The following is a 24,446-nucleotide window of genomic DNA, read 5'->3' on the forward strand; positions in this document are numbered from 1 at the left end:
GTGTGTTCCTTTATAGAAGTGATCTAGTAAGTATCAGCCCAGTTGGTGGTGCTTGTATTTGCAGGAATGTAAGAAAATCCCTTGCTGATTCAGGGTCTTGCGTCAAAGGGCTTGGGGCTCTTGTGGGTGGGGTACTAGTAGCCACTGATCACCTTATTTTCCAAGAAGTTATCTGACCCTCTTTTAAAGCTGTCTCTTTAAACCCCTGGATACTATTTGTGGGCACATTTGGCATGTGAAATTGCCAAGGCAGTACGAATGAAGAATATGCAAAGGTGGGCAATCCTGGCCTGAGCTTGGGGAAGGCAGGCTTCCCCTGCCGACGCACTTCGGCTCTGTCGGGCGGGGGGAGGGAGAAGCGGAGGATTGGATCGGTCCTCCGCTTCTCCCTCCCCCCGCCCGACAGAGCCGGCAACCCCGGGATCTGTCCTTTCTGTCGGCGGTGGGGGGAGAGGAACGAACGGAGAGAAAAGGCTGCGTAAGCGCTTCTTTGAACCCCGGGATCTGGGCACGCTTAGCAGCAGGGGGAGAGGAACGAAGGAAGAGAAAGTTGCCCTTTCTCTTCCTTCGTTCCTCTCCCCCCGCCGCCAACAGAAAGGACAGCTCTGGGGCTGTTGCCGCCTGCCTTCCGGCGAGCCAAGCAAGCAAGCGCCGCCACTGCCGCCAGTCCCCCGGAGCCCATAGGAATGCATTAATTAACTTTAATACATTCCTATGGGAAATGGTGCCTTGCAAGACGAATTTCTCGTTGGACGAATTAACCGTTGGAACGAATTAAATTCTTCTAGCGAGACACCACTGTACAATGATTACCATTCAGGAGTGGTTGGCAAACTTTGTTCCGAGAGGCTTGCAAAAAGATACTTTCGGATGGAAAAGCAACAGGAACAGAGTGCACACCTTCCATTACACAAAGGAACAACCAAATTACCATGGCGATAATTATCCGCAACACAGGATGCAAAAACCTACAGGTTAGTCCAACTACACTACAGATGAAGGTCCCACTTTGAACCCTGGCAGGGATACTTAAAAGAAAGGGGCTGAAAGGAAGCAGAGCTAAAGAAATCGGTGTGTTGTATGTCTCAAGAAGTGGGAATAGCTCAAATAGTTTTTTTTATAAATAAATATAAAAGGAACTTGCCTTCAGAAAATACCGAGGGGGACTTTTCCTGAAGCAGCCATTCCTTTTTCGAAATCACTTGCAACTAGCCCAGCATAGACAAAACGAAATTATCTCGAAGTAAGAAAGCAGAACTTTTATTAAAAAGGAAAAAAACGAAGAGGAACATTAGTCAAATGACATAAAGAATCTTTGATACGTTTTAAATTATGTACACTATTTTTATATGTAAATATCTGAAACTATAGCTTTATACAAGTTTGCTATAACAGGATGATACTGGGTGGGAGGGATAAAAGCATTCTATTTTAGAAACAAAAGGATTTGGTCAACCGATTTGAACGCTTAGAAAATTTGATTAAAATACATCATAACTTCATATACAGCAATCATGCCATAATTTACTTGAAAAGCATGATACAAAGTCCACAGGACGTTATTTTACAACAAATCTGTTTTGCAGTAACAGCTTTCAACGGGTGCCAATTGCCTTGTCAAATGGGTGGCAGGCAAACAGCTTGAAGCTGCTTTAAAAACACCGCACTAATATGCAGAACCACCCCCCAACCACCAATTTATGAATAAAAGCAAAGTGGCAATGGGAGTTTTATTTATTTCTACAAATTTTAACTCGTAACTATAAAAGCTTTCTTATTAATTCCACCCCAACCACAAAGATGGCTTTCCCCTCAAAGTATTTTTTTAGGAATTGCAGTACCTTAAGGTCATATATGTTTGTTGGAACTTAACTAGTGCTGCCTCCTTTTGTTCCTCGTTCACGCTAGCCGCCTGATTTTACAGTCATTTTAGCATCCAGGTGATCTTGAAAAGAGAAATGTTTAAAGCAGCTGGCTAGAGACAGGGAGGGTGGCAGGTAAGGAAACTCTGGTTTAACGTAAACTAAAAAAACATGAGATAAAGTTGCCACAAGCAAGAAGGCATAGGCAAGCTAGAACTCCTCTCCATCTCCACTACATAATACAATTAAGGTTTTTAGTTGCTGCTGTTTTTGTTTTGTTTTTTAAAGAAGTTCTAATGGAGCTTCATTTTTATAAAATGAATTATTTCACATATCCGTAATTCAAACTTGGAAAGCATTTCTCTACGGAAATTCCTCAATTGCATAGCTTTCTCTGCACATCCTAGGCACACAATTTCACTGCAGCAAATTGGGTTTCTTTTTACAGTTATTAAAAATTGGTGAATGTCAGTATACCAGTCAAATACTGGAGAAATTTTCAAAATGTGCTTTAAAGGCACATTTGCACGTGCAGCTAAATCATTTGATATACAGCTGAATAGCTTCAACTGAGACATATTGCCGGAGGGCAAATGAAAACTTTTCCACAAATACTCTCCTCACCACTCACTGACTTACTGAGATAGTGTGGGAATATTTGTACATACATTTATGCCTTCTATTAAAGAGATTCTTGGGTCCCTGCCTTCTCCAATTTATTTTCAGCACATCCCTTGAAAAGAAACAAGCACACATTAACAAAATTGGGTAGGGGAGCAAATAGAATTTAACCCCAACATGTTTTCAGTCAAGGTAAGTAGATGCTGGCAAAAAAAGGCTGACCATTGTTCTGAATAAAGCAGTATTTCTGCTTTATTTTTTTTTAATAAAAGTTATAACATACTGGTGTTCGTCCTCTTCTTGTTCACCTGACGTTTGGATGGATGGTGCTAAAAGCAGGTAGGATGACACACCCCGAGTCGGCTTCAGATAAATGTCCATTTCACTGCCTGACAGACAATTTGAAGAGGCTTCTCAAAGAGGGACTACTTTGCTGTTGACAAAAGGAGATTTACCTGGAAGGCAAATGGCAAAGGAGTTTCACTACTGTGGAACTCGTAATGCCTGTTCTACAGAAGCAGTGACATTTGAGGGTGGGGTGGGGTTTGCACAGGGAAGGTCCTGGATGTGGAGATCTGAAACTATTTGAGGGCAATACATAGGGCTGCTGCCCAGCGCAGCGCTTCCGTTGCCACAAGGAATCAGAGCAGGAAAAGATGCTTGTCAATTGGGAGCACAATCTCTTCCATGTGGGTTGGGCGGGGGGTGCTTCCCTCTTGTACACGCACACACACACAAAGGAATAGCTTGTGGCTTCCTGATCACTTCTGCACACCATACCACAAACATCCCAGACTGCATAGCCTATAAGCAAGGTTTTGAGCAAGGCCCTTGTACCAGTTACAACGGCTGGCTCATGCCTAGTTCTGAGACATCCTGTAGCTTTGCTTCTGGATGCACTGCTAGCCTGCCAACAATACCCAAAAGCAAGCATTTGTGCTGCTTTTGTCTCAAAGCCACCTGCAAAATATATTCAGGGGCCAAACGTCCCCTGCTCAGAACATTTAGTTAAAAGAATATATTTATCTGACCGAATTTCACCCAAAATATAGTTCACAGAGAATGGATTTTAAAAAATAAAGAGTTTTCTTACATACCTGTTCCATTGAAGGGCAGGCTACAATCTGGAGATCTTCTTTGCTAAATTCTTCTTTTAGTAGAGCATGCAGCTTCTGGAACACTTGCTGAATATTGTTCTGAGGAAAGGAAGAAAATATTTTAAACTTTCCTCACCCTAAGACCAGCCTTCAAATATGAACACGTACAGAGAATGGTTATCCAGTTTGGGGAAGTACTAATGAGTTCAGGTGACTTACAAGCTTCATTTTCTTGTTACTTCTACATTCTCCCATTAGGCAGTTAAAACTCGAAGGGGGTCAGAGGTGTCACTGTAAGAAAACCTACATTAGCAGCTGGTGGTCTACATAAGCTCCTAAGATGAATAAGGCCCCTTATGCAGCCTTTATCAGTAAAGGGCACTGCCTACTGGAAGGATGCAGGAGCGAAAGAATAGCAGCCTTGCTGGGTGTGTCTGGCCTAATCCAGCATCTTGTTAACTAGATGCCTCCAGGAAACCCACAACCAGGCCTTGAGTGATACTGTTGTTCTCCAGCAACTGGTATTCAGAGGCATGGGGTCTCATGAATATCAGTCGCCGATAGGCTAATTACCCTTTGCAGTCAAAGTTAGAGGCCATCACATCCTGGAAAGCCAAATTCCATAGTTTTGCTACGTGCTACGTGAAGAATCAGCTTCGCCAGGTGACCCCAGATTCTAGTACAGTGGTACCTTGGTTTATGAGCTTAATCTGTTCCTGAAGTCTGTTCTTAAACCAAATCCGTTCTTAAACTGAGGTGTGCTTTCCCTAATGAGGCCTCCCACTGCTGGTGCCCTTCCACCGTTCGGCATCCGTTCATAGACCAAGGTAAAGTTCACAAACTGGAGCGCTACTTCCGGTTTTGCGGAGTTCGTAAACCTAACAGTTTGTAAACAGGACTGTTTGTAAACCAAGGTACTATGAAAGAGAAGGGGGGGACTGCTTCCCACACCGTGAGTAATTTTACACGCCTTTATCATGTCCCATCCTTACTTTCCCGCCCCTAAACCAAAAAGCCCCAAACGCTGCAACTCTTTGTCATACAGGAGTTGCCATAGCTCTCTGATCGTTTTGATTTCCCTTTTCTGCACAGAAACTGGCTCTACAAGCCACATATGGCTTATAGGCAGCTTCAGGAAGTAAACGAAAACAAGATTAAGAGGACAAATTCTGTCATGAGCTCAGCTGCAGGCATTTACTCCTCATCCACAAAATCACCTTTCCTGGCCACTTGCAGACATTCCTGGCACTCGAAGGGCAGCAGAGCAGAGAAATATAGGTAGACTAGGGAAGAGGAGCCAGGATGCAGCAGGAACTGTGGTGTAAGAAGTGAGGACAACCGAAGACCTGGCATTAGCTACAGGAAGATTTTGCAGGCCACTCCAGAATATAGCACCATACATTTGTCCAAGAAAAGGTACAAACCCCCACAGCATCACCAAAGGGATGAGCTACAGAGCTTGCTTAGTTTCAGGCAAAACAGGATCACTTGACTTAAAGCATGTTGTAACACTTTGCACATATTAATAAGCTACTATTAAAGTATGCATTCCAGTATTTAAAGTGAAAAACCTATAAAACTTTGGTTCTCATATTAAGAAAAAAAGAGGAAACGCTACCGAAATACTTACCCTAACTGGCTTGAACAAGATGAACTCTGTGTCCTTGTTGGATAAATACAGCGACATGCTCTGCAATGTCGAGGGCAGTTTTGTTTTGATGGTCCTGTATGTCGAAGACACCAAGTCGGCAATCTTTGCTGCGAAACAGAATTCAAAGACATATTAGTGGCAGAGAACTTGTCCTTTTGAAATCCAGTCATGGTTTATTGGCTGCCTCTTATACGAAGCAAGCACCTGTCCTGCTACATGCTTTTCACGGAATCACAGAACTAGAGAGCTGGAAAGGGACCCCCCAAGTCCAGCTCCCTGCAATGCATACATCTCTTTCCATACATTGCAGATATCTAAAACTGCTGTGTTAGTTTCTGTAAAATATATATTCGCAAGCAACCCTAATCCTTCTGGAAATGATAGGATGAACATCAAAGCAATACATACATATTGCATTTATATCCTGCCTTTCCTCCTGGGAGTTTAGGTAAAGGTAAAGGGACCCCTGACCATTAAGTCCAGTCACGAACGACTCTGGGGTTGCGGCGCTCATCTCACTTTACAAGCCAAGGGAGCTGGCATTTGTCCACTTCAACAGACAGTTTTTCCAGGTCATGTGGCCAGCATGACTAAGCCGCTTCTGGCGAAGCCAGAGCAGCACACGGAAACACCGTTTACCTTACTGCCGGAGCGGTACCTATTTATCTACTTGCACTGCGTGCTTTCAAACTGCTAGGTTGGCAGGAGCTGGGACCGAACAACGGGAGCTCACCCCGTCGCGGCGATTCGAACCGCCGACCTTCCAAGCGGCAAGCCCAAGCGGCACAGTGCTTACTAAGGTGTAAATGAGATGGCCTTTCATCCAGTAACTGACCAGACCTTAACCTTAGTTTGACAAACTTCGTTTCATGCACCTTCGGTTAACCAAAAGTAATTTGTTAGTGGAAAGAGAACAATGGCAGCACAATGCAACAAAACTTATTGAGAAAGGGCCTCCTGGATTTGCAACCTAAGAAGTCACAGAGTGAAACCCGTGCAGCAACTCCAAGGTCTATTTTATTTCAGTAGTAGTGGAGTGCCCATAAGGAACCTGGGTGGGTGCAATGATACGACTGTCATGCACACAGGGGGAGGAGATGCCTGCTACTGCAATGTATCGTCATCCTTCCCGCTTACCGTATTGGCCTGAATATAAGCCTCACTCCCCCCCCCAATTTTGACTGTGAAAAGTTAAAAGTGTGGCTTATATTCACCTTACGGTATGCAGCCAGGAGCGCGGGGCACACAGCGCCAGGAGCGCGGCAAAGCAGCGCTTTACGTAGTCCCCTTTCCTCTCCCCCAAGGCCAGGAAGGGAAAGAGCAAGGAAGGGGAAGGGCCACTAGCAACACAGTTGTCCGTCCCCCCGTCCCCCGGGCAGTATGCAGCCAGCAGCAGCAAGGAATGGAGCGGCTTATAGTCGGGTATTTTTTCCTCTCTTTTTTCTTCTTCTTGCCCCGTCCCCTCCAATTTTAAAAGTGTGGCTTATATTCAGGTGCGGCTTATATTCAGGCCAATACGGTATTGTGCTTTGAAGGTTAAAGGCTCTGCCTGTGGCTTCCCAAAGTACCAGATATCAGGAAGCAGGGAAAGCATATTTACAAGTGCACCAGAAGAAGGGTGGACAAGAGCCGCAAATGTTTGCAGAAGGGTGCAAAGTTATACCGAGACAGAGTACCTCTCCCTTGGCAAACACTCCTTTTGCCGGCAAGCTGTCTTCCTTCTGTATGCTGGGCATGGAGCATATGGCAAACAAATGGGTTTTCTGTCCTCCATGGATGGGACTTTTTGTTGCATGTGTATGGGAGACACTTACTGTATGCTACTTATTTTCCATTCAGCTTGGATACAAGCTAAAGCGGTTAAGTGAGATTCATTAAAGATGGATAACGGTCAACCCTTTGAATAGTTATCCCCCTGAATTAAACTTTTACAAATTAATGTTTAAAATTTAAAAAAAGGTCCAGAATGGCGAAGTCTGCAAGCCAAACAAGCTTCAACTTGCAGAAGGCAGAAAAGAAAGGTAAGAAAGGTAAGCATGTACAAAGGGATGTGAGTCTGCACCTAAAGAGATTACCTGGTTGTGCCCAAGGTTGCTGTAAAAGGCTGTATTTAGGACCACCTTGAGTAGCCATTGCCTTCAGAGCAGAAACCTAGAGTAATGAGATGGAAAACGAGCAATGCACCAAATGCTATGCCATACTTAGCAGTCACATTGTTATTGTGAAGTGTTTAAAGGTCTTCATATGCACCACCCCAGCAATACCTATAACAACCATCTATGATAGACCAGAATTTTTATTCCCATATTGCATCTGGGCTAAGTTATGCAAAGGCCACCAAAGTAATTCTCAATGGAGGTTGAGATTCAAACTTGCTGCTTCACAGAAAACTACTAGACTGAACCAGATCTCGGGAGACACTTGCCAAGAAAATCTAGCTATTAGGGCTTGCAGCTATTAAAACCAACACGTAGAACAGGCATCCCCAAACTTCGGCCCTCCAGATGTTTTGGACTACAATCCCATCATCCCTGACCACTGGTCCTGTTAGCTAGGGATCATGGGAGTTGTAGGCCAAAACATCTGGAGGGCCACAATGTGGGGATGCCTGGCCTAGAAGAAGTGGCAATTTCGGTAGTTACGAAAGAGCGCCCAGGAACCCTTCCAAAGGAAGCAGGTTATAAAAAGCAACTGTTTGGCTTTCTTCGAACGCCTCCCCCAAAGACGTATCCAATCAGAAACTGGAAAGAGAATGCAGTGAGGAAAACATAAATTGTCAAAGGCTAAATTGAGACCCGTTTCTTTGCCCTCTCCTCCCCACTTCAGGGCCCAAAACAATAAGAGCTGCTGGGGTGAGAGAGATGAGCCAGCTGGCACTCTCATGAGGTTGGAGGAATTTCAATTAGGAATTTACGTGTCCTGTTTATACAGGCATAGAAGCAGTGTCACAGCAAAACAAGGCTGCCTTTGGTTTATCCTTATTACACACACCCTTATTATATACAGGGCTTTTTTTAGCCGGAACTCACCAGAACTCTTTACTGGCACCTCTCAGGTGGGCACCGTTGCCGTTATAGGAGAACAAGGGAGGCGTTCATGGAGAGTTCTGGCACCTCTTTTTCTAGGTGTTGCCAAAAGGCACCTCAGTACAGCTGACTTGGGATTGCTTGTATTGATGACATATTGAATGGCATCGGGGTTGCTAAACCCGTGGCTCTGCAGAAGTTGCTGGGGTCTAGCTCCCATAATCCCTGAACACTGCGAGGGCCACAGATTATTTTCCTTTCAGTTAGATATACCAATGTACTGTATTCATAAAAGGCAACCTACACCCTTGTGCAAATTAACTGAAACAAAGCATGTTTTCTATCTTACTCGTAATCCTGTACTCAAGACAAACACGAAAAGTCAGTTGATCACTATGGTGTCAGAAGCCTGCAGCCAACAGAAGGAATGATGTGCTCACCACAATATACTGAGGTTCTACGAAAGAGTTATTCTAGAGCTGGAAAAGAGGTATCCTGACAGTACTGGGATATTGCAGCAGGACCTAACCCGTAACCCTGTCACACATCGAAAGTGATGAAGAAATTCATGACAGAGCAGCAAATACAGGCACTTGATTGGCCAGGGAATTCCCCGGATGTAAATCCCACGGAGGATTTGTGGGCTATATGCAAAAGTCGCCTCCGTGCTGTAGACTGTATGAGTATGGAGAAGCTCATTCAGGCGCTGATTCAAGTGTGGTAGAGGGATCCAAAAATCAACAGTGACTGTTAGAAACTAGTAGACTTCATGCCAAACCGTGTTCAAATGCTGCGTAAAAATAGCGGAGGTCATATCTGTTACCAATGTACGTATATGTGAGTTTTGTACAATAAACTACATTGTTTGTTTCAGTTAATTTGCACAAGGGTGTAGGTATGACATTACAGTTCTCTAATGATTTTGGGATAGATGTTCCCTGTACAATGTCTATGTTTCTGTCAATGATCCAACCAACATAAATATCCCAAACACAGCCGCTTAAGATACCAACGGTGCTACCGTAGGATCTTACACACCTTCGCCAGGAATTCCTCCAGAGGCTCCACAAACTGCTTGGTTTGCTGCTGAATGAACTGCTCACAAGCAAACTTCAAGTGCCGATCGACATCCTTCTTCGAGTCAATATAGTGCTCTCTGATTTCCGGAGTGCCCTGCAACACAGACACAGTAGTTTCTCCCTTTCTCAACTCTTCTGAAATAGCTACACTAAATAAATAAATAAATAAGACTTTTTTCAAATGCACCATTAACAAATGCTCTTTACCTCCAGCAGGAACTGTATCAGCGCATTGTTGCTACTAAGCCTAAAGAAATGTGGAACGGTCATAGGGTTCAGGATTTTAAATGCAGCATCTGTGGAAACAAAACCGCTGGCATAGAGTTCACATTGTTTTAAGGAGCATTCTGCGTCTGTACTTGTTCTCCCTTGATCCAAGAATATGAAACCTGTATAGAGTTTTCTATGAATTCTCGAAAATTATCCCATGGAAGTACTTTCCTTCATGTGTCTAGAACGTGTACTTTGAATACGCAAATAGGAAGTCTACAAATTGTAATTGCTGTGTGTTTAAAACACACACAGATTTATTTGAACCGGATGAGCGTCAAATACAGATTTATGTATATTATAATTAGCAATATACTGCTGAGGACTACATTCTTAGCACATCAGCTCATCTATATATATTGGTTTCACGAGAACAAAGTAGTTTGCCAATTTTGCATTATTAAATAAAATCATGCATTCATCTTTTGAGAAGTTTTAAACTGGCCAGTCTCTGCTTCCATTGACATTAAGAGGTAAGGCATTTTATATACAGTGGTGCCTCACGTTGCGAATGGGATCTGTTCCGGCTGCCTGTTCGCAACATGAAAAGGCTGCAACATGAAGCGTCGCATCATGCGCGTAGGTGACGGACACGCCGAACCCGGAAGTAACCCGTTCCAGGACTTCCGGTTTGGCGCGTCCGTAACCTGAAAAGATGCAACATGAAGCGGACGTATCCTGAGGTATGACTGTACTGTGATTTGCTATTGGTTACGTAGGAAAGCTGATTACTGCTTTTTGGACACAGGCTTACCATATTACTCAGGTCTGGTTTTTGGTGACACACTTCGGGTGGGGGGGGGACTATTTACCTGTGCCCACTGTGACAAGATGGCAACAACAAGAAGAGAGTTTTTTTAGATCACAATTCCCCCAGAACCTCCATCAAGAGTTCTGAGACCTAAAAGCAGTTGCAAAGGCTTCAAGGAAAGCAGCAGAAAAACTTTATAAAGTGCTCAAGGATGTTTTTAAGGTCTGATTTTGCTGTATAAACCTGCTTCAAATGTTGTTATTTTAATTGATGAAAACTAATAAAAATTAGGAAATTTTATAGAAGCATGGAATTGGAAGGGACCCTGAGGATCATCTAGTCCAACCCCCCTGCAATGCAGGAACATGCAGCTGTCCTATACGGGGATCCTATACAGGGAATTAATTGGCAAAAAATAATAATTGAAATTTCCTTTGAAAATGAGACTATCACTTTCACTTATATTTTTACTGGAGCTAAATTTATTTGGATTTTGCTCAAAAGAAAACCATATTATTTGTTGTCTGAATACTAATACTAGATCTTTTGCATATCTCCTGATGAACATTTCTGTCTCAAAATTTATCAGCTAATAAAGTACCCTACAATAATAATCCGCAACAAAACGGAATACAAATACGGTCTAATATGAATACAGTTTTATGCAAAAGTCGTCTGATTTTTCTAAGCTGCGGATATATATATACAAAGCAAGTTTTCATTAGCAAGTAACAAATTGTCTCAGACTCTCTCTCTCTCTCAAATGCAATTCTGTCCATAATAAATAAATAAAAACCCTACCCGTGGGAGATGGTTTTAATTCACAGTACAATAGATGGCAGCTGGGGTCAAACCCATGGTGTATAAGCATGTTGCCAAATTGCAGCCACTCCTATCACTTAATTCCCATCTTGTCTGTCTACGGCTGCCATGCTGGGAAAAGCTAGCAATCAAATACAAGGATGCTAGACTGTCAGTACTGGCCTCCATTCTCCACCAAGAGGGAGAAGAGAGCGTCCGAACCCCCCAGACTCTGAAACTCATATACCCACTAAAGCCAAGGCAGCACCCTGCAAATCAACTGACTGCACTAACAGACTGCACTAACTTTGGTAACCGTCAGCCTAGCACCAAACACACCCGCTCAGCTTCCGGCGCCCCCTTTTTTAGAAGATCTCCACCCCCTCTTTCCCACAGGGGAAAAACCTGTTCAACAAGTCCCCTCGGGTTCACTGCCCTTGACAACTCCAGCTTTCTTCCTTCCCATTTTGCCTTCTCTCCTTCCCCCAAGTCTAGGTGTAGCTGATGTCAGGAACTGGCTGGACGAAGAGGAGCAGCGGGAGGCAACAGCCAGGGAACCCCCCGCAAGGGAACCCCAAAAGGGGAAGGCTCTGAGCCAGGGAATTGGTGGTGGGATGTGGAGGAGAAGTCAGAGGGAGTAGATGGGGAGAAGGGGCTGGACGCTTAAAGGGCAACGGTGTTTAGTGAGCAGGAAGAGCCTGTGCCAGGGAGCAGTTCAGACTCCGAGGCTGAAGCGGGGGGGGGGGGTGTCAAGAGGTTGCTGAAGAATCCAAGGAGTCTCCCTCTCCTGCTGAGACAAGCTGTCCTCCGCCCTGGTCTCCAAGAACGTGCAGAATAATGCACTCTCATGCATTTTCAGCTTGGGGGAGGGGGAGACATGTACGCATTACGGTTACTTACCACCTTCCATTATTAACTGGCTGGTATAAAAATTTTATTCATCTAATAAATGCTCAGAATAAAATTATATATCAGCCAGCATAGGGCACCAGCAGGACATATTTACCCTTTTGCTTGTTAACTAGAAACTACTTAACAAGACAGAGGTCTCATCCATGTTCAGCTGCAATGAGTAGAATTGTTAGTTATAAGAGCAGGTTTTTTCAAAGCAAGATACTAGCATATTAGCAGACAAGCAACATAACTGCTTCAAACTACTGAGACAGAACAGAGAGAAGGTATTTTAAATCCCCATTCACTGACTCACAGGCAGTAAAATTTTGAGGCTTCAAGTATTCCTTCCTTTTCTTACCACGCCTCCAGTTTTCCACTTGCTTTAAAATTTCAAAGAATAATATACGCCTTGGCATATTCTTTTCTTTGTATATTTTGTCCAAGTGACTTTGAGAAGCACATTTGTTTTAATTATACAATGCAAATAGCTTCCGCAGCCAATTTTCTAAGTAAAAAAAAAGCTTCCTAATCTGTTCTAGGCAAGTGATTTTTGTGCGTTTTAAGCTTCAATCATTAAAACAAACAAAGCAAAGCTCATCTGCAGAAGGAAAAGTGGAAATTTTGGAAAACTCAAATTTACCATAAATTTTATTTCTCATCAGCGGATAGGCTCTTAGAATCACAGAATTGTAGAGTTGGAAGGGACCCTGAGAGTCATCTAGTCCAACCCTCTGCAATAAAGGAATCATCCAAGGCAGATGGCCATCCAAGCTCTGCTTATAAACCTCCAAGGTAAGTTAAGAGGGTACCCAGAGTGCCACAGAATTGAAGAACTGTAGAAGCTGGCAGCAGAGTCCCCCTCACCTAGCTTGAGGAAAGTCCCCTTTCAACCAACCTTTTTTTTATATAACAAAAAGGAATGAAAGGCTCTCTTCCCACCATCACTAAGTGCAGGGGAAATAAGGAAGAAGAAAAAGGTCCAAAATAGCCTGAAAGCTGAAGCTGGGAGAAACTCCACCATCTCAAAAGAGGGAGGATTAAAAAAAGGAAAGAGGTGGTTCCTCCACAAAAGAGAATAGGATGCTTAATCTGCAGAAGCCCTGCCTCAAGAGCAAGTAGAAGGCATTAACTCACTCTGGGTACCCTCCTCCACCATCAGAGAAGATACTGTACAGTACAAAGCTTACTACATACTTAGCTTTTCTAAAAAAAACTTATTCATTTCTAAAGCCTCCGGACATTAACAGGGACCACACCTGATAATCCTGCACCAAGTCTGCTAATGCCAAAGACCCAATTCCTCTGCTTTCAGAAGAGGTCAATATGGCACAGAATGCTGCTCCAAAGAAGGGTTAGAGCAGGAAGCTATAGCAAGCACCAGCCAGCAGCAACCCTCCCCTTATATTTGCACCTGCCTGTTGACACTGTCCCTTGGTGGAGCACGCTAGCACAGAAAAAACATTATGTGTATGGAAAGAAGGATATCCAGGTACCATTTTTAACAGGTAAGAGTTAGGAGGATTTGAGGTGTTTTTAAAGAAAACTACCAGAACTGATGTGAAGGAATACTAAAGGCTTTTTGGGAACTTTCCCATCCGGCCCTCAAAAGAAAGGCTGAGCTCGAGTTAGTTCAATGCAAGAGAATGCACAGCAACATGCAGGTGATTGCAGGTGAACATAAACAAAAAGAGGGACAAACAACAGGCTGCATGGAAAAGCCGCCATTGGAACTCCCACACTTTTTCTTTACATAAAATCAGCCATGTCTTTCTCCACCCTGAATTGCTTCAGGCCAGTAGCATTGGGAGGTTTTGAGTCTGTCTTCCTGCACCATTTTCCTGATTGAAATCGCCACAAAAAAGATAAAATTATAAACTATATATATTATAAACAGATAGAAACAGGATTGGCAGGATTATTGTAACAACCTGCAGTTTTATAAGAGTATATATTTAAAGAAGGTGAATAAATGAGCAAATTAATTCGGATATGCAGAAGATATTAAAAACAAATTTAAGGAACCACAGAAAGAGGGGGATGGAAGTCAAGTTTTTGAAATGTCAAAATGATTGTAAAATCAGTGAAATGTATAAACCTGAAAAGTATGAATGAATGAATGAAGAAAAGGAAGGAAATCACCACCAAAAAGATAATAGCAACTTTCGGAATGGGTCGATTTTGATCAGAGATACGGTGCAAGAACTAAACCCCCTTCCTCCAAATGCAGCTGCCCCGATCCAATTTGAGAGGTGCCTACGGTTGCTTTTAACGAAAGAAAAAGATATTGGGAAACCCGGTAACAGCTCTCTGATGCAACATATAGCTTGGCCCTCAACCCTCATGGCTGGCATATCGGAGGAGGGGCAAACCCACTCGGACTGACCAGTCAGCACAATGTAGTACCTCTAGTTTTCTTAAGGTCCAGGGAAATTTCCTTAATGGTGAATTCAGTGTGGAAAGGAGCAATTTGTTCACGAAGAATCAAAAGATGTTTTATTAAGAAAAGCTGTCCGTCAACCTGGGTCTAAATTGCAACAAAAAATTAATGTAAAAAATAGAGAGAAAAGGGATAGACACTGGTCAACTGGTTGTCCACTTATTAAAAAGCAGTTTCATTCCCTTTGTATCCTAGGATACCCACCTACTTCCCATTAAACCATATGCACATGTCCTACAAACACGCTATAGAGAGGCAGCAATTCATATTCGTGCTATGCACCTCTGCTTAAAAGAGAGATGGGAGATCGCTGCAAAAGTAGGTGGAGTCCCTAACAACATTATGCATATTTTGATTCTTTTGCCATTGAATTGTTCTGTTTTTGAATGAATGAATGCAAATTTGTAAGCACCTACATTTTAAGCCATTTCAGCTAATTTATACTACTGAATAGAAAACATCACCATGCTATCAAATAGGCTTTTTCTTCAGCTTCCCCGCTCTCTTTCACAGTTACCCCGCTCAAATCCTTTCTTGCCAATCTCAATCACCACCGGAGACGTCCCACATCTCCACCCATCTTTGAATCATAGAATCATAGAGTTGGAAGAGACCACAAGGGCCATCCAGTCCAACCCCCTGCCAAGCAGGAAACACCATCAAAGCATTCTTGACATATGCCTGTCAAGCCTCTGCTTAAAGACCTCCAAAGAAGGAGACTCCACCACACTCCTTGGCAGCAAATTCCACTGCCGAACAGCTCTTACTGTCAGGAAGTTCTTCCCAATGTTTAGGTGGAATCTTCTTTCTTGAAGTTTAATTTTAAAAAATCTCATCACTGTTCTTTCCCCATTTGAATGAAACAGCGGGTAGGCTAGGCTTGTGCACCTTCCCATAGGCATACAGAATTCAGATCTCCTAAGGAAAAACGAAAGTACATGCACTTCAAATATTTTTCAAAACAGTCTCAAATTTGGTGCAGTGCACTCCTAGGAAAAGTTTATAGAGACCTTCCTTATATGAAAATATTACACGTTAGCAATATGAAAAGCTGTATTATTACATCCCTCCAACACAAAATAACATTACCCAACCTTGTTTTTAGAAATGGAATCTGCAGCTGTTAGCAAAGACTGTATGCAGGCAGATAAGGCCTCCTGCGATAATCCTTGGAAGACTGCCCTCTGGAGAGGAAAAAAGAATGCAAATGTTCATAAAGGTTAGGGCCTTTATCCTTGAGGAAGGTCATCTAAAGCTAGCACCCTCAATTTGCAAATTTAAGCACTATCATCCCATGCTTCATTTGCATTTCCCCTCAGTTCCTCAAGACAATGGATTTAGAAAAGATAGTATGTACTATAGCCACAATTTATGCAATACGTGAAACATACAATGACTCCATGAAGGTATTGAGAACTTCAGAACTTATTACATGGGATGCAGCCAGTGCTTTTCTTTCTTAAAAAAAAGTTTAGGAGTACTCTCATTTTCCTACTCATATTGAAATACTGCCCCTCAATGAGGCCAAACTCTGATTCACAAAATTTTTTAGGGGTATGTGTACCCCTGCGCCCGCCCCGCCCCCCAAAAAGCACTGGATGCAGCCACAGAAAGAGGCACTTAACACAAATGGAGTCATGCTCATCATTTATTCTCAAAGGAAGTCACAGAATGTGTCTGATCTTGTTTGTGAACAGGGGTGTTGCAAATCTGGGTGATCTGGGAGAGCCAGTGATTTAATGCTATTTTGTCTATTCCCTGCAGCCATTCTGAAAGACCTTCCAGCATCCCAAACGAGGCTGTTTTAATTGCAAGCTTCCACAACAATCCAGGTACAATGTTGCTGGAAGAGTAAACAGGTATATATTATGTCTTAAAACAAAGCTGCAGAGGCTAATTTAAAGATATCGGGCCTGGATCCAACTAACCAGGCATGCTAGCAGAAGCCAATGCAAGCGTTTCCAGTAGCGAAACAGGATTTCTGCCCCTCTCCTCCCCCTGTGTGCCCACACACCTCCCACAATCTGCTCTGGAGGGTCAGAACAGAGCACAGAGGAAAGGATAATTGCTTGCGCTGGTCGAACACTAAGCAAAGTGTGACACTGAATTCCTCCAACAGTGGCACATATGACCAAAGCCCACATATACCGTAATGACAAGTTAACCCTAGTTAAAACCAACAGGAGCGAGATCGCATCTCCTCCACCCCAACCCCTCACTTCTGGAGCACAAATTTCAATTGTGTGTTACGATCTTTACTGGTATTGACTGCTAAGGCTATAGAGTTTCGAGTTTCTTTGGAGTTTTCTATGGGTCCTGCTTAATCAGGATTTGAAACAAGGTCTCCAGCCGTGAATGTAAAACAAAGCCATCTTGGTTAGCAGCCACTGATGGCCTTATTTTCCTGGCTAGACATAATTTTATACCTACATCAATACATCTGTAAAGCTTGGAGAGGCACACAAGCGTTCTTCTCACAGTAGGGTACCACATGCCATGCAGATCTGCGGGTGAAATTGTAGCATGAAGTCTAGGATGGCAGGATTCCAATGGATCTGTAACACAGAGCACATTCAAGGCTTGCTACTACAGAAGTTAATATGCAATGGTAAGCTTTATGGTAATCAATTACAGACATGCCCCCCTCTTATTATCAAAAAGGGGTATCTTTAGGTTGACATATTTGCACTTTGTATTGTAACAGTTTGCATGTGACAGCTGTGGTTGGAAGCCTTGATATCCAATACAGCATCAGGGAACATAATATCAGAAAGTATACTATCGGGAAGTGTCTCCCTTGGGTTGATAAGTAAGGCTTCCAGCAAAACCACCAAGGGAAGACGTTTCCTCTCAGGTCCCATACCAAGCCTGGAACGCAGAAGGCAGTTTTAGGCAAGTGAAAAGCAAGATATGAAACCACAAGGAAAAATGTTCAATAGTACAAAAGCACTAAAAAAAGAAAAGAAAAGAACCATTAGGACAGGGGTCAGCAAACTTTTTCAGCAGGGGGCCGGTCCACTGTCCCTTAGACCTTGTGGGAGGCCGGACTATATTTGGGTGGGTGTGGGTGTGAACGAATTCCTATGCCCCACAAATAACCCAGAGATGCCTTTTAAATAAAAGCACACATTCTACTCATGTAAAAACACCAGGCAGGCCCCACAAATAAGCCAGAGATGCATTTTAAATTAAAGGACACATTCTACTCATGTAAAAAAACATGCTGATTCCCAGACCCTCCACGGGCCGGATTTAGAAGGCAATTGGGCCGGATCCGGGCCCCGGGCCTTAGTTTGCCTACCCATGCATTAGGAGATTCCACTGGACTCAGAATGTCTAAATTGGATGCTGATAATTCAGACATCCAAGAATACTATTTGCCACTGACTCCTGCTTCCCTTGCTATCTTAACATGGATAGGGAGACTGTCCCAACACGAAAAGCAGGCAAGTCAGTCTCCTCAGACCTAATGCAGCAATTTTGGGGATGTGTGACAATAGATCTCCCCCTGCTTGGGTACCAGCAATGTGAGGCGTGTTTCTGCCGAGTTCTTATTTATTTATGTATTTTTTTATTAACCCAGTACTGACTGAACCAGTTCATTTTTTTTATTCATACTTGATCCATCACACTAATCTGCACTGAATGGATAATCGCTTTGTGGGTTCCAAGTGGGGACCAGGAACCAGGAAGCTCTGAGGGGAAAGTGTGTGTGTGTGAGTGAGTCAAAGGACTTAACGTGCATGTTTTCTTGTGTTGTGTAAAAAAAGGAAGTCCCAGGACTACTGGATAACATCTTCATGATTCCACAGCTAGACAGAAACCAAGAAATCTATCTTGCCATGCCTCTTTGAAACCCCTTTGTAATAAGAATCATGCCCCCCCAAAAAAAAACCCTTTCAGAATATAACATCCACAAGTAATTACGACTACAGTTTCAAGAATGATATTTAAAATATAAAATATTTCATTTTATGTTTGCTTCTCTCGAGAGCTCTCCAAATACCAAAAAGCCAAAAGCAAATACAGTTGTCATTATTAGCATGTTTTTACAAGTACAGATTACTTGAAACGCACCATTTTTAACCACACTGCAGTTCTCCGAATCTTCCAGCTTCATATCTGAAAATGAAGGATCTGCAGGCAACTTTCTCTCTTCATCTTTTAGACTTTGGGCAATTTGCTACCAGGAAAAGCAGAGTTTGAAAACAAAAACAAAAACAAAACAAAATGAATTATATTTCCATCTCAGAATTTCCCACTGATCTGCAAGAGAAAAATGCTTAGTCCAACTCCTCAGAACCTCAGAAGGAAAGTGAAGAAAAAAAATGCTACAACTGACACATCACAGCAGTTATTTGGGGGGGGGGAAACCTCTTGGAAAGTGGAGTCGGGTATCACATAGTTTCTGTTTCAGCTGGGAAAATCAGTTCTGCATTTCCCCTAAGTTCTGCAAGGGTCTGGGTGTCTAAGAAGCCAAAACATTACAGTTGGGTTTGCTTGCCAAATTAACAACCCTCCGGCAAACGAGAATGTTCACCCTGAAATATTTTCTCCCACCTTTAATGTTTTTTTATTTAGATGTGTGTCAGAAATGATAATCTGTTTACCGGTTAATTATTCCACCAGTGTGCCACATAGTGGTCCAGTCAACAGGTGCTCTCCATCCGATTTAGGCAGGCTATTTAGAAGAAATACCTGTTTGGGAGATAGCTTCCCTCCCTTCCTCTCCAGAGCCAGTCATCAAGAGCAACGCCTGCCTGGCCCAAGCTATCAATATTTATTTACAGTGGTACCTCGACTTGCGAAGACGATCCGTTCCGTGGCCGTCTTCATAAGTCGAAGTCTTCGGTTGTCGAAGTGCCACATGTGCACATGCGCGAAGCGCGATTTCACGCTTCTGCGCATGCGCTGACCGAGCGCACCGCTTTGCGCAGGCGGAGAACGTGCATGTGGGGTGAAATGACTTCCGGGACTGTCGACTTCGGAAGTTGAAACCTTCGGAAGTCGAAGTGTTCAGTTGTCGAGGTACCACTGTATTCGACTTACATGCCACCCTTCAACCTGATGACTCGCAAAAGTTGCTGAAACACAGTCCCAACTTTTCGTACTATTAGCAAAATTCAACAATATCCAAAGGGCACCAGGTTTAGAAAGTCTGTCCCAAATGAATCATAAGAGTTGGAAGGGACCCTGAGCATCATCTAGTTTAACCCCCCTGCAATGTAGGAATCTCAGTTAAAGCATCCATGACAGATGGCCACCCAACTTCTGCTTCAAAACCTCCAAAGGAGGAGAGCCCACAACCTCCCCAAGGGAGACCGTTCCGCTGTCAAACAGCTCTTACTGTCAGAAAGTTCTTCCTGATGTTGATGGAAAACAAGAATAATCAGCAAGCCTAAGCTGGGTGGATATTGGCAAATGAGTAAAAGGAGAGTTCCCGGGTCAGTTGTATTTATCTGTCACCATCTAGTGGTCCAGACCCCAGGACTTTACAGAGCGCTCCTCCAATTGCACAGTGAGGGAACCTGTATTGTCTGGATTTCGGGTAAATATATGCTTTGAACCACCCTTCTACTGAAGGCTGCTTCAATGGACACCTTTACATTTCATTCATAATGCTTGGTGAAGCTATTGAAGAAAAACTAGGAAGGCCTTGTGCATCTCCACCTAGACACATTCTCTTCATCTGATTGTCCGGAACATAGGAGCTCCCCTAATGGCATGTCTTTGGGTTTCACCAGGTGGTATGAACATAAAGACACCAAAGAGCTCTGCTGTATCAGGCAGGTCAAAGGCCCACCTAGCCCAGCATCCTATTCTTACAGTGGTCAACCAGATAGTTATGTGATGCCCCAACGGAGGGCAAAAGCACTCTTCCCCGCTTGCAGCTCCAGCAACGGGTCCAGAGAGCCATGAAGTGGAGGCAGTACATAGCCATTGTAGCCAGCAGCCATTGATGGACGAATTCGCCACAGGTGGGGGGCACAGATCACAGTTTGGGAACTCCTGGCTTAGTTGAATGCAAGGGGTTTTGCTTTTTCAGAATCCAGACAAATGCAGAGACCCTTACCGCCATCATTTCCAGCTTGGCAGGATAAGCAAGATCACCCGGGGCCGGTTTGTAGCCTATAATGTCAGTCTGGATGTAGATATGCGTTCTGTAGACCAGGCGCTCTTGAACATCCTCCCACATCTCCCGAACTCCAGCAGCAAATGCAGCCAGCTGTTCCACTGTTAGAAATAGGCGCAAAATTAAAATCATTAATTTCTCCTCATTGAACTTCACTGTTTGGCTAAAGGCTTAACAATTAGTGTTGGTCAAATCATCGCAAGAGGTGTTGAAATTTTGGGAGGTTGGATAGTTACAATGGAAAGGTCTCGATGGTGGGGTGCACATTTTTATTCTTATTTATTTATGATTATTACTATAGACCTCTTCATCCGAGGATCACAGAGCGGTTTACAATATAAAAACACAAAAAATGTGTAACATAGTAAAAGAACAATTAACAACTCTTCCCCCCCCCCCCCCCGCCGACACTGCATAATTATAGTTGTGAACAGATGCACAGATGTTATAATACTGTAACGCGTATTATAATAATTTCTATCCAGATTAAAATCATTGTGGATTTTCAGCTTTACAATTCACACTTTGATGTAAAGACGGTTTGATTTTGGCTACCGCAAATCCAGTCCCATCTATACAACTGCTGAAATACACTTTGAGCAAGAAACAAAAGACACAAAATAAAAACTGGTCGTCTTTCTTGGACACCAGTGATTAGGCTGTGGAATCCTGATTTCCAAAATCAGGATTTACTGGACAAAAATGTATGGTAGTTATAATCAATGGCATACTAAAACTAAGACAAAGCTAAAAAAAATCACTGTTATGTTTCTAAGCAATATTTATTATTATTTATTATTTATTATTATTATTATTATTATTATTATTATTATTATTATTATTATTACTTATACCCCACCCACTCATACTTATTACTTATACTCATACTTATTACTTATACTCATTACTTATACTCATTACTTATACCCCAGCCACTCTGGGTGGCTCCCAACAGAGGACTAAAAACAGAATAAAACATCAAACATTTAAAAACTTCCCTAAACAGGGCTGCCTTCAGATATCTTCTAAAAATCAGATAGCTGTTTATTTCCTTGACATCTGATGGGAGGGCGTTCCACAGGGTGGGCGCCGCCACCGAGAAGGCCCTCTGCCTGGTTCCCTGTAACCTCACTTCTCTCAGTGAGGGAACTGCCAGAAGGCCCTCTGGGCTGGACCTCAGTGTCTGGGCAGAATGATGGAGGTGGAGACGCTCCTTCAGGTATACTGGGCCGAGGGCATTTGGGGCTTTCAAGGTCAGCACCAACACTTTGAACTGTGGTTGGAAACGTACCAAAAGCATGAAGGATTGGTAAGTATTCACTGATACTCATAATGTATAAATTCTTTGGGTATAATTCTCCATTTTAAAAAATTGTTTTTAATTTTTTTTTTTGCAGAGATAGAAGACTTCCTCAAGCCCTTTAGCTTTTATATATATATATAAAAAAAGAAAACTAACTACAGTGGTACCTCGGGTTACAAACACTTCGGGTTACAGACTCTGCTAACCTAGAAGCAGTACCTCGGGTTAAGAACTTCACCTCAGGACTTACCTTCCAAGTCCCGGACTGCAGAATCCGGGACCGGCAGCCATGTGACACCGGAAGTCGCGTTGACGTAACTTCCGGTGTCGCTTTGCCCTTCTATGGGCACAAAAAATGGCCGCCGCCGGCTTCAAAAGTAGCTTCTACGCATGACCGGAAGTTCATCGACGCAACTTCCGGTGTCGCCCCGCCCATCTATGGGCACCAAAAATGGCTGCCGCCGACACCGGAAGTCGCATCTACGCACTTCCGGTCATGCGTAGATGCGACTTTTGAAGCCGCCAGCGGCCATTTTTTGTGCCCATAGAAGGGCAAATCAGAAAGGGAAAAAAATGGCCACCGGCAGGAGAAAATAACGGCGAAAAACGGGAGACGAAGTGATACAGGGGACCACCGGGAAAAGGTAAGTAAAAACAGGAGTTTCCCAGGGAAAACGGGGTACTTGGCAGCTATGCCTCAGGATGAGAATAGAAATTGCGCCGCCGCGGCAGCAGGAGGCCCCATTAGCTAAAGTGCTACCTCAGGTTAAGAACGGTTTCAGATTAAGAACGGACCTCCGGAACGAATTAAGTTTGTAACCAGAGGTACCACTGTACCTACCAGTAGTCATAAACAACATTACAGTCGTACCTCGGTTTACGAACCGCTTGGAAGTGTTTTCGGCGCGCGCGCGTCCCGCGCATGCACAGAAGCGGCGTGCGCGCTCGGTTTGCGACCTTTTCGGGTTACGAACTGCGACCCGGAACGGATCGCGTTCGTAACCCGAGGTACTACTGTATAATCAAATAGTTCTGGGAAAACGCGTTCACTTGAAATATAGGTACATTATCTACTTGACATCAGAAGGCAGTTTCGCTAGAAATACTGTGCACCTTGTAAACTTCAGCACATCTTGCAGATGGTAAGTGAACAAACCTGAACTCAATGCACATAATAAACGAGGGAGAAATGAATCACATCAGCTTAGGCTACTGAAAGTCCTTGCCCTCCGTAGTCATTCTGCCATGTGGAAATTTCCTTTGGAGGCAAAAAAAGGCCAGCATAGCCCCTGCCTGCCTCCACCCCATCCAGGCAAAAGTAGTTGCCTAACTTCTTCTATTCCGCTGCTAATATCAGCTCACATTTCGTCTGTGCATGAAGGTGCTGGTTTCCAAGAGCTCACTTTACTTGATTTTGGGCACTGGAATGTTTAATAAGCAAGAAATCGTGCCTGACAGAACCAGTCCAAACAGGATTTAATGGAACTTGGTCACTGTAAAAATCAGATTACAACGTTGGACGTTTTAATTTAAGAGACGTGTGTTAAGTTGAAACGGCACAGGTGGTAAATCCTATATATTCTAAAACCCATGCCATTCCAGTCTGTTAAAAAGATACTTTTGATCAAGTGTTTGGTTTCAAAATCTTAATTTTACAGTTACCATTGTTTTGCACGTGATCTTCAAGCATTTCATTTTTGAGAATCCCACAGAGCTCAGACAAAGTTTCTAAGTGAATTACATGGATGATCAGTGGCCGCAAGACATCATATAAAGACAGGCATAGCTTCTCCAAAAGTTCGCTGTAAGACAGAAAAACAAATCCAGTATGGACTATAAAAGATGGTGTAAACTGACACATACATTTCTTATGGCAGTAGAAAACGACATGCAGCTAAACCAACATCACTTACAATCTGGGCCATGCCATGACTATCACCAATATCAGAAGTACTCCATCTTTTGCTTCACGTCAAATGCTATCACCAGTACTACTAATTGATTAAAAATACAAACAATTTCATTTATTGAGTCGTTACATTAGCTTATGTATTGTTAAAAACTCTGGCATTTGACTAATTGATTAAAATTTATATGACTGACTGATCAAGTCTGCATTTAATCTTTTGTTTTCAGATACTGCAAGCAACATCATACGAGGCAGGAAACCTGGAAAAGGCGTTCCATGCTGCGAGACTGAAGAGTTTTCGACACTGATCCCAATATTTCAAAAAGCAACAGAGCAGGAGCACTCTTTTTTTTTACAATATAAGACACTCAGCCAGCTGAGCTATATTAGGAGCCAAAGAACAGAAACCCACACAAAAGTACATTCAGCAAAAACAATCCTGATGGCTAGTCAAATCCCCATTCTTTGGACTGGATCCACACTTAGGCACAGAAATCAATAGAACTTGAATTGCGACTAAATTAAGTCCCATTGATTTCAGTGGATCTACTGAGTACTGTAAGCGCGACTAAGTCCAGATTCAACCCTTTATGACAGGCATAGGCAAACTCG

The 24,446-nt window shown here is 43.1% G+C and overlaps 1 protein-coding gene across 1 annotated transcript in view; it reads right to left on the reverse strand.

The window, feature by feature from the left end:
- Positions 1-1,244: 1,244 nt before the first annotated feature.
- The window catches only part of COG3 (component of oligomeric golgi complex 3), a 40,483-nt gene continuing 17,281 nt past the window's right edge, over positions 1,245-24,446 (reverse strand). The window contains exons 12-23 of the mRNA XM_035137371.2: positions 23,588-23,727; positions 20,563-20,723; positions 18,567-18,672; positions 16,920-17,044; positions 15,584-15,673; positions 14,456-14,576; positions 9,544-9,632; positions 9,296-9,430; positions 7,307-7,382; positions 5,211-5,338; positions 3,581-3,679; positions 1,245-2,938 (exon numbers count right to left, since the gene is read on the reverse strand). Of these exons, the coding sequence (XP_034993262.2) occupies positions 2,909-2,938; positions 3,581-3,679; positions 5,211-5,338; positions 7,307-7,382; positions 9,296-9,430; positions 9,544-9,632; positions 14,456-14,576; positions 15,584-15,673; positions 16,920-17,044; positions 18,567-18,672; positions 20,563-20,723; positions 23,588-23,727 (1,300 nt within the window). The 3' untranslated portion in view covers positions 1,245-2,908. The remainder of the gene's footprint in view (positions 2,939-3,580; positions 3,680-5,210; positions 5,339-7,306; positions 7,383-9,295; positions 9,431-9,543; positions 9,633-14,455; positions 14,577-15,583; positions 15,674-16,919; positions 17,045-18,566; positions 18,673-20,562; positions 20,724-23,587; positions 23,728-24,446) is intronic.

Source organism: Zootoca vivipara, chromosome 5 (genome assembly GCF_963506605.1).
Source record: "Zootoca vivipara chromosome 5, rZooViv1.1, whole genome shotgun sequence".
NCBI classification, from domain to species: Eukaryota; Metazoa; Chordata; class Lepidosauria; order Squamata; family Lacertidae; genus Zootoca; species Zootoca vivipara.